At 41.9% G+C, this 10,506-nt stretch overlaps 1 protein-coding gene across 1 annotated transcript; it reads left to right on the top strand.

Annotated features, from left to right (window-relative positions):
- The first annotated feature begins 414 nt into the window (after positions 1 to 414).
- Positions 415 to 9,308, top strand: LOC103370433 (protein-lysine 6-oxidase-like). The gene is made up of 6 exons (XM_008299488.1): positions 415 to 943; positions 4,225 to 4,333; positions 4,568 to 4,699; positions 6,060 to 6,203; positions 8,818 to 8,935; positions 9,189 to 9,308. The coding sequence occupies exons 1-6, from the start codon at positions 415 to 417 to the stop codon at positions 9,306 to 9,308; spliced, it is 1,152 nt and encodes a 383-aa protein (XP_008297710.1).
- The last annotated feature ends 1,198 nt before the right edge of the window (positions 9,309 to 10,506 follow it).

Here is a 10,506-nt window from a genome sequence, read left to right as displayed (position 1 = left end):
ACAAGTGTCTCAGTGAACTGATTATGAACGAATATTTGTTATATATTGAACACAAGTTCATAGAGTTGAATATTCAGTCGGATTCAAACATGATTTCAAATCAACTGAATTCAGATTCAGTCTGGTCCAGTCAGAGGTGAAGAAGCTCCATCATGGCTCCAGATCTCCAGACGTCAGTAGAATTATTGGAGCTGATTAAACTGCTGGAGGTGACAGCAGATGGGATCCAAAGCCACACCTAATACTGAACCTTAACTTCACTCCTCCTCCTCCTCCTCCTCCTCCTCCTCCTTCTTCCTCCCAGCGGCGGCAGCAGCTCCAACAGTTCAGGCGAACCTTCACATGAGCAGCACCGAACCAGAACCCTGCGCCTTTTTTCCTCTCTTCAGGTGATTAATAATTTCTTGGTGCACCATGAAGCACTTCTCTCCTGACGCCCTGCTGCTGTCTTTCGCGCACGTTTTCTTCTTCTGCACCTTCCTGGACGGTTTGCGCGCTCAGGAGGCCGCCGGGGACGAGGATGCGCTCCGGCGCGGGTTGACATGGCAACACAACGGGCAGGTCTTCAGCATCCTGAGCCGCAGCGCGCAGTACCGGCCGTCGGCGCGGAGGCACGCCGGGTCGCCCCGCCGCGGGGACCCCGTGGTGGTCCTGAGCAGCGCCAACGACACGGTCCCCGCCGCGTCCCGCAGCTCCCCGCGCGTCCCCGCCGCCAGCAGCTCCGCGCAATTACGCGCCGCGGCCCGTCAGCAGCACCAGCAGCAGCCCGGTGACGGCGGTTCCGACCCGGTCCGACAGGAGGACGGGATGGTGGGAGACGACCCGTACAACCCGTACAAGTCCTCCAACTACTACCCCTACTACAACTACTACAACTCGTACTTCAGACCCAGACCCAGGACTCAGACCCAGAACGGATACGGAACCTCCTACCACCAGAACGGTACCGAACCCCTCCGCTGACCCTCTTTACCACCATTTGCTTCATTTTTAATGATCTCTGGCCTTCATGTGAGCTCATCATAAAGTTATTAAACATGAGCCTTAACTTCTGTATGAAATAATCTCATCTAAGTCTTCTGCTCAACAAAGCACTGGTTTTATATTTTATCCTCTTTTATCTATAAAAAATGAATGAAAGTCTGCATCATGAAGGTTAAATGTGCGTTTAATGGGCTCGGTGCTGCTCAGTCATCTCCTTAATGTGGACATAACTGAAGACAGATGTTCAGTTTCTGTGTCTGGGATCCTTCAGAGGAGCTTATTTACATTTTCATCACCTGTAAAGTCAAAGAAAACCGCAGCTGCTCATGTTCAGCTGCACTTTAAAGGAGGATTCCACCAGATTTAAGCCTCATGTTCTTCCTCCACAGAGTCTCAGGGATCACTGACTGGTTTAGGGTGAAACCAGGAGGCCGGTTTAAACAGGCCACGCCCCCCAGTCTGTGATGTCACGATGATTGACAGCTAGGTGGAGGCGGAGCTTCCTGTCAGGTTCAACTCAGGGCAAACATGTCCAAAGTTTGAAACGATTCTCTTTGGTTCTGGCCCACTTTACCAAAAATAATCAGTAGCTGCGTCTCTTACAATATGTTAGTTTGCATAGATGTTTTTATAACTCATTAAATGATGATTGTTACAGCCGACAGTTCCCACTCTGACCTGTAGGGGGCTCCTGCAGCTTAGATTAGGCTTCGTCGGTCTCGTGCATGAACGTTTTAGGTTCCGGTTGTCTGCAGCACAAATCAGCCGAGGCCTGAGTTTGAGTCCGTTTTCTTTTAGTTTAGTCTCGTTTTGACTTTTGCTCGTATTCGCCTGTTTTCACTTTGTTTACTTGTTTTTAGTTTAATTTATTCGAGGCGCTGAAACTTCCTGGTTGGGTTCAGACGGAAGAACTTTCTTCCAGGTGACTTCAGAGTCTCCACATGTCTTCTGGTGAACTCTAGTCCAGATTTAATCTGAGCTTCTTCCACCAGAGTCTTTGTCTTTGTCTCCCATAAAGCTCTGATGGTGAAGAACAGACACTAGTTGTTGTATGAACAGTCTCTCCATCTCAGAGCATTTTGTTTATGTATTTAAGGTTAAGCAACATAACTAGTTGGTTATAAAAGCATCTCGGTTTGGGTTTAGTCCATTTAGTGGTTTCCATGGTGACGACTCCTCTGGAGATTTTAAACAAACTCATTCACTCGACCACAAGAGGGCGCCGTCGTTACCGTGGTTGCTTTCTGGTAATGAGCTCAGTGGAGGAGGCCTTCACCGGCCCACATGATGGAATCATCTGCAGCAACGTTTACGTGAACGATAACGTCCAGCGTTTTAAATATCGCATCAGACAAAGTTAGTGAAAATGGAAACATTCGAGGAAACGTTTCTCAGTCTAGCAAAAGAGCTTTTACACTCACTTGAGGTGTTTTTTTCTTTACAAAGGTGGAAGACGGATGAAACACTTTTTCTGAATAAAGCCCCGTTTGCACATCGCAAAAACAATGACATTTCAACGCCTTTGGTTTACACGAAGCTACAAATCACCAATAATGATCATATCTGAAAACTCTGGCCACTGTGGAAATTTGGAAAAACTCCGTCTTTATGTTTGCATGTCGACAGGAGGAGGTGGAGTTTGACGTCGCAGTATGTGACAAAATCGTCATCATCGTCATATGTGTGCGACCATGTTTACAGTTTGGTTACTGTGATAGAAAGTCAATGTTTTGAAGTATTTCACTTGTTTTGTACTCTAACACCACATTTAGGAGTAGCTCCACTTCTCTGTCAGACTCTCGCACCGCTATCGATGAAGTAACAGGAATTCTGATTGGCTAGCATGGCTTTATGCTGCTCGTTACACTGCCCCCTATAGGTCTGGCAGCTCATAGCAGCTCTTATTTTGATGCGGGTTTGTGTAGATGGAGATGTTTTTGAAAACGTAGACTTGATTTTTGTGAATGCCAGCTACGTGTAAAAGTGTCCTGAGTTGTGAACCTTCACTCAGGACTGATCAGCTGCTAATCGTCTCTAAACAACATGAAACATGAAGATTAATCACAACCCTCCGTATTGAAACAGCTGCTAAGGACTCCTCTCTGGCAGATGGACCAAGTTTTGTTCCTTTTTTCTTTGTCTTTACTTTTTTAGCGGATGGCAAACAGCTTCTTCTTCTCCTCTGTTTATTGTAGCTGTGTAGCTCGTGGCTACTGTTCACACCAAAGCAGTTCATGGACACAAGACCGACTTTAAAACTTTTTTTACAATATTTTAAAAGTTTGTTTCAAATTTGCTTTGCAGCTACGTGGAAGTACAGCGACTGGCTCTTATGTTGGTTGTTTTATTGATTTATCGTCCAAGCTGAGGCTAAATCAGGTCACTGTCATAAGTAAATAAATAAGAAGTGATTTTATTGTCTCTCTCTGACCTCACAGACGTCTGCCTCCCTGAGCCTGGTTCTGCTGAAGGGTTCTTCCTTTGAAATGGAGTTGTTCCTTTTTCATCCACTCAATGGGAATAATTTGGATGAATTGTGTTCTTTCTCTATCATATATCACAGTACGGTGCTGGTCCTGTGATGTAAAGTTCCCTGACATGAGGTTTGATGACTGAAGTTAACTTGTGGTCACAAAACTCTGGGTTCTGACACAACAAGCCGACTTTATTGAAACACAGCCAGTTTAGTTTTAAATCTTCTTCAAAAAATTTCATCTGGACACGACATGAACATCAGATTGAACAGTTTTGAATCGGATGTGCAGCTGGAGAACGTTTCCTCCTCCAGAGATCAGTTGTTCCTCCTCTACATACGAGAACAGTGGATCTGAAGCTGCTCTGAAACGGCTCCAAGTGACTTTCTGACTGGTTCTAGTCACTGATGTTCTTCTCCAGATCTTTGTTGAGCTCCTCAAACTTTCTCACTGTAGAGTTTGAGTCTAATGAGTGGATCAGATGGTTCTGTTGAAACTGGATCAGAGGATTCAGGAGACGTTAGGAGGACATGGAACTAAGAACATTAGATTAATACAGCTTTAGATCAAACCGATCATTCAAGTTGCTGTTTGTATGTTTATGAACCAGCAGGTTTAGTCAGATTCCCAGAAGACCTTTAATGAATCAGATTCAGAGTCATTGGAAACTCAACGCTGTCATGATGTTCACGGTCTGTCAAAGTGCATGTAAGCTTCTGTTCACGACTGTAGATCTTCACCTGAACCCGTCCTGTTCTGGTCTCAGGTCTCCCTGATCTGGTTCCGGATCCGTACTACATCCAGATCGCCTCCTACGTCCAGAGGATGCCCATGTACAACCTGCGCTGTGCTGCCGAGGAGAACTGCCTCGCCACGTAACGCAACACCAAATCATAATAAACAAAAATAATAATAAAAACAAAATAAGTTAACAAATATATACAAGAATTTATGAGATCTGTTTGTCCGATTACCAGCAGAAAGCAGCTCCATCCTATTTAAAAACATCCCCGATGGGAGTAAACGTCTCTGTTCAATATGTGTTGATCAGTTTTGTTTTTCTCGTGGTTTTATTAAATCTGTTAACGTGAAGCCTCTTCCTGCTGCAGCTCGTCTCGTTACGCTCAGGACTACGACACCAGAGTTCTGCTGAGGTTTCCTCAGAGGGTGAAGAACCAGGGAACCGCCGACTTCCTGCCCAGCAAACCTCGATACGCCTGGGAGTGGCACAGCTGTCACAAGTAACCGAGTACTTTTACTCCACTACTGTTTTTCAGCACCATGTTGAGTAGCTGAACTTCTAGTTTTGCTGCTTCAAACTTTAAAGGCATCACATTTCACACAGAAATACACTGTAAAAAATAAGAAATACTGTTTTAAAATTAAAAGCTGTAAAAAATCTGCAAGTAAGGCTCCCAGAAAGAGTAAAGAATACTGTACCACGCGAAAACAGTGAAAATAACAGTAAATATCTATAAAATAATCGTATTCTTTGCAGACTTACATACAATAAAACTATAATTTTATGGTCACCCATTGGAAAAGAATGAATTACAATTTGTTAGAAAATTCAACTCAATATTATCTGTTATTCAACAAAATGAGGAAGTTTGTAAAATAACAGCAAATTGTTACAAATGATTAAATAATTTGTATATATTCTATAATATACAGAACTGCAAAATCCATTTAATAAAAATGTAAATATTTGCCAATTTTCCATCATTTTTCTTTCAAATATAGCAAATATCTGTGAAATAATGTTATTTTTTGCTCAATTAATAACAAAAAATATGTGTAATTTTATGATCAAACATTGCAAAGAACAAATTAGTTAAAAAGAACTTTTGATGTGGACTTTATTTACAGTTTTAGCCTGTTTGTTTTAGGGTTAGCCAAAAGAAGAAGAAGAAACCAGTGGAACACTAAAAAGAGACACCGTGTTAACAGAGTATAGAAGGCAAATGAAAGGGGCCCTAAAACGGAGCCCTGAGGTACACCGCAATAAACTACTGTAAGAACACAGACAAATTCTAACAGTCATGTAGATTTTTTCCCCAATAATATAATTAAAAACTATAAAATCTGAACACAAGAATAACCGTTAACAGCAGACTACTGTAAAACGGTGTAAATTAAATTTAAAATGTTTGAAAAGCTGCTTTTGTTGACATCAAGTTAAACTGTTTTCACTGTCTCTAAAATACCTTTAATAGACTACAGTTTGTCAAACATCACTGGCCCTGATCCATGAACATGTAACTTGCCTCGTCTTTACCCTTTACAGTGTTGAATATGTTTTAGTTGTTGATGCATTTTTAAATGTGGTAATTTACAGACAACTAAAGTTAATGTTGATTAAAGTGGCAACACTATATAAATACAGTATATTGGTGTAAAATCTGGTAACAGAATTGACCAGAAAACTTCATATTGTTTTGTAGAATGCAGCATTTTAGTTGGTTAGGAACAAAAACTACCAGCTTAAGTTTTAGCAACCAAACTAATTGGTTAAGTTTAGGGAGCAACACTACTTGCGTTTTGAACCTGTTGTAGTTTATCTGGAGATTCTTCTTTCTTGTTGTTGTCTTTGTGGTTCAGTCACTTCCACAGCATGGACGAGTTCAGCCTCTACGAGCTGCTGGAGGTTCACACTCAGAGGCAGGTAGCTGAAGGCCACANTTTTTTACTTTATTGTATATTTTCTTTGTCCTTCTTGTTTCACTCTCAGTCCATATGTCATTCGTTTTTTGTTTTTTGCCTCAGTTTCTTTCTTTAATTTTACCTTTCTTTCTTCCTTCCTTCCCTCCTTCCTTCCTTCCTTCCTTCCTTCCTTCCTTCCTTCCTTCCTTCCTTCCTTCCAGTTCCTCTCCAGTCTGCCCAGCAGGTGTCGCTGGAGCCTATTTCTGGCCTCTAGTAGACCTTCAGTCTACTGTACCTCCTCCAGTCTACTGTACCTCCTCCAGTCTACTGTACCTCCTCCGGTTTACTGTACCTCCTCCGGTCTACTGTACCTCCTCTAGTCTACTGCACCTCCTCCAGTCTACTGTACGTCCTTTGGCCTACTGTACCTCCTCCAGTCTACCGTACCTCCTCCAATCTACTGTACCTCCTCCAGTCTACCGTACCTCCTCCGGTCTACTGTACCTCCTCCGGTCTACCGTACCTCCTCCAGTCTAGTGTACCTCCTCCAGTCTACCGTACCTCCTCCGGTCTACCGTACCTCCTCCCGTCTACCGTACCTCCTTCGGTCTACCGTACCTCCTTCGGTCTACCGTACCTCCTTCGGTCTACTGTACCTCCTCCAGTCTACTGTACCTCGTCTGGTCTACTATACCTCCTTCAGTCTACCGTACCTCCTCCGGTCTACCGTACCTCTTCCGGTCTACTGTACCTCCTTCAGTCTACCGTACCTCCTCCAGTCTACCGTACCTCCTCCAGTCTACCGTACCTCCTCCGGTCTACCGTGCCTCCTCCGGTCTACTGTACCTCGTCCAGTCTACCGTACCTCCTCCGGTCTACCGTACCTCCTCCAGTCTACCGTACCTCTTCTAGTCTACCGTACCTCCTCCGGTCTACCGTACCTCCTCCAGTCTAGTGTACCTCCTCCAGTCTACCGTACCTCCTCCAGTCTACTGTACCTCCTTCGGTCTACTGTACCTCCTCTGGTCTACTGTACCTCCTCCAGTCTACTGTGTCTCCTCCTCCAGTCTACTGTACCTCCTCCGGTCTACCGTACCTCCTCCGGTCTAGTGTACCTCCTCCAGTCTACTGTACCTCCTCCAGTCTACTGTACCTCCTCCAGTCTACCATACCTCCTATAGCCTACTGTACCTCCTCCGGTCTACTGTGTCTCCTCCNTTCACTTTGACTTAGACGTCTTTTTTTGTTTTATTGTACATTCTTGTCAAACAAAATTACAATGATGGTGATTCAATGTTAGTAAAGTTCATCTGCATCAGTTTATCGATCAGTAATCAATACTTCTGCTTGTCTTTGCTTCTCGCAGCTACTGAGACGAATCGTTCAACTTGAACCTGAAGATGAAGGCAGACAGAAGACTGGAGTTACAGTTTGTTCACATGTGACTTTAATAATTTGGTTAAAAAACATAATAAAGATAAAATCGCCTGCAGCAGAAGCCGTATTCAGATTTATATTCAGATTAGTGAAGGCGAGCTACTTCCTGACACATTTGATAAATTCATGTAGCAGGTGACGGTTTCTAAAGGACTGGGTCGAGTTATGCAGCAGAGATGGAAGAGAAAAAAAAAGCTCATTTATTCCATTTCTGGTTTCTGGTGCAGTTCTGGTGCTTCACATGAGTACTGTATGATGGTTTTTGTAGTTTTTACTTGCATACTGCTTCATTTATCTGACAGTTTCTTACATTAAACGCTAAATGTACCAAAAGAAGCTTCTTCTAACCATCAGCATATCAGATAAGAAGGTTTTTTAATTATTTTTGATAAGAAATCAGTACAGGGAAGTACATAACGCCTTTATTTCATATTTTTACAGCTTTTTTGTGTCACAAAATAACTATTTGAAGATGCAAATTTGATTTTGTCATAATTTTCTGACAGAGAGGCATCTGAAATACATGTTGTTGTTGCTGTTGTTGTTGTTTTATTGTTTTCTGATTCACGAACTGATAAAACCACTTTCATGCATGTTCTATTTGTGCTTTCATAAACAAATGTGATATAACTGATATTTTATCTGCAATGTTTTCAACTTTCTGGACATTTTTAGAGAAAATGGATGCAGCACGCTGTAAAAAAAAAAAACAAAAAAAAAAGTGTAAAATAACAGTTTAAAAAATGATTTACTGTTTTTCAATCTTTAATATACTTTTTTCATTTCAAATATCTGTAATAAATAATATTTCTGCTGATTTCAATACAGTAAAAAATTGTTTAATATTACTGTCAAACATTTTAAAGGAACAGTTCAAATACAGATTTGTATACAGATTTTCTAGATATTATCTGTAATTTTACAGAACAGGGAAAATTGTATATCTATATCTATATATTTACCATTTTTCAAGTGTTAATATACATATTTTTTCTTAAAAATAATGTCAAATTAAAGTGATTGTAAAAAAAAAAAAATGCGACAGAATGATAAGCAAAAAGAATAGTGGAATACTGTGACATTGAAATAAAAAACAACGTAAAAGTACATTTCATATAAAACTAAATTTAGTAAATACATATTAAAAATCTTTCAAAGAATGTCAAATAATTATATTTTTGCTGATTTNTAACCACAGTGCCCCAAGAGAAGAGCCAAATATGTTCTCAAATATCAATAAAAACTGAATTAAATAAGCACGTGAACGTTTACAATGCAGTGAACTGGGTTTTCCTGTGCAGGGTTTGAGTCCTGGTTGCTACGACACCTACAACGCCGACATCGACTGTCAGTGGATCGACATCACCGACGTCTCTCCTGGAAAATACATCCTCAAGGTCTGAGTCGCTGGGACAGTAAACACCTTGTATTTCCAGAGATAAGTTGGGTTTCATGAGATATTATTCTCCTTATTGCTCACTACTCGTACGACAACACTAATACCCATCAGAGCAGTCAGTGTGTAGAACGTGAACATGTTTCTTCTGTGCAGCTTTGATTAAAAACAACCAAATTATTTCAATAAAGTTTTATATTTGAGAGGTTTGAAACACATCTTCGTGACCTTCTGCTGTTTCGTTTCGCCGCCAGGTGACAGTAAACCCCAGGCAGCAGGTTCCAGAGTCCAACTTCAACAACAACGTGGTTCGATGTGACGTTCAGTACACCGGAACCTCTGCCCACGTCTCCGGATGCTCCATGACGGCGTAAGAAACCCCCTCACTTAGAATGTGTTCAAACTGAAGTGATGAAGCTCATTTAAAGGTCCAACAACTGTCCGATTTTCAGCTCAGCTTCAGCGTTGATTTGCAGTTTTTGCGATGTGAAGCTTCTGTATTCTCTGAACAGAAGCAGAACTTTACAGGCTGACAAATCTACAGATGCATTGTGGCCTTCGCTCTAAAAAGTACCTCAAGGAATCTGTTCCCGCCGTTTAATTACTGTAAATGTATGACCATGTGATTAAAAATCTAATTACTGATCTAGACAAACCTTTCAAGTTTCAAACAAAAGGCTCTATTTTGGGGTCCGTAACCTCAAGAGTCATGTGGTCAATGATGGCATAAGTTGCTATGTTTGATGGAAACCAAACACTGGACATGATGACAAACACTCTGTCCCCACTATGAAGCATGGGGGTGGCAGCATCATGGTGTGGGGGTGCTTATAAAAAATGTAAATTAAGTGATTGCATAAGTATTCTCCTTCCAGTCAGTGTTCAGTAGAGGAACCTTCAGCTCCATCATTGGTCCTGTTGGTCTCCATCAGCCTGAACATCTGGACGCTGCAGCTTCACCTCATTGTTCTGATGAAACTGTTCAGACTCTATCAGGTTCCACAGGGATCATGATGAACAGAACTTTAAGTCCAGACTCTAATTCTCAGCTGGATTGAGGTCTGGACTCTGACTGGGCCTCCAGAACTTCACCTTGTTGTCTTTAAACCTTCTCTGTGGAGCTTTGGCTGTTTGCTTCGTGCTTCACGTCATGATGCTGCCACCACCGTGCTTCATAGTGGGGACGGTGTGTTTGTGATGATGTTCATTGTTTGTTGTCCAGGCTGTTGGACAAAAAGCTCCATTTTGAGCCCTTCAGACCAGAGAACCTTCTTCCAGGTGACTTCAGAGTCTCCACATGTCTTCTGGTGAACTCCAGTCCAGATTTAATCTGAGCTTTGTCCAACAGAATCTTTCTCTTTGTCTCCCATAAAGCTTTGACAGTCTCTACCATCTCAGCTGCTGAAGCTGGAAACTCCTTCAGAGGAGTCATAGGAGTCTTGGTGTCCTCCCTTGACATTACTTTGTAGAAGTCTGTCTTCACTTTGACTTAGACGTCTTTTTTTGTTTTATTGTACATTCTTGTCAAACAAAATTACAATGATGGTGATTCAATGTTAGTAAAGTTCATCT

The sequence above is a fragment of the Stegastes partitus genome, unplaced genomic scaffold, assembly GCF_000690725.1.
Source record: "Stegastes partitus isolate 25-593 unplaced genomic scaffold, Stegastes_partitus-1.0.2 Scaffold1424, whole genome shotgun sequence".
In the NCBI taxonomy this organism is placed as follows: domain Eukaryota; kingdom Metazoa; phylum Chordata; class Actinopteri; family Pomacentridae; genus Stegastes; species Stegastes partitus.
Note: the sequence above shows the minus strand (reverse complement) of the source record. Positions and strands in the feature narration are given on the sequence as shown.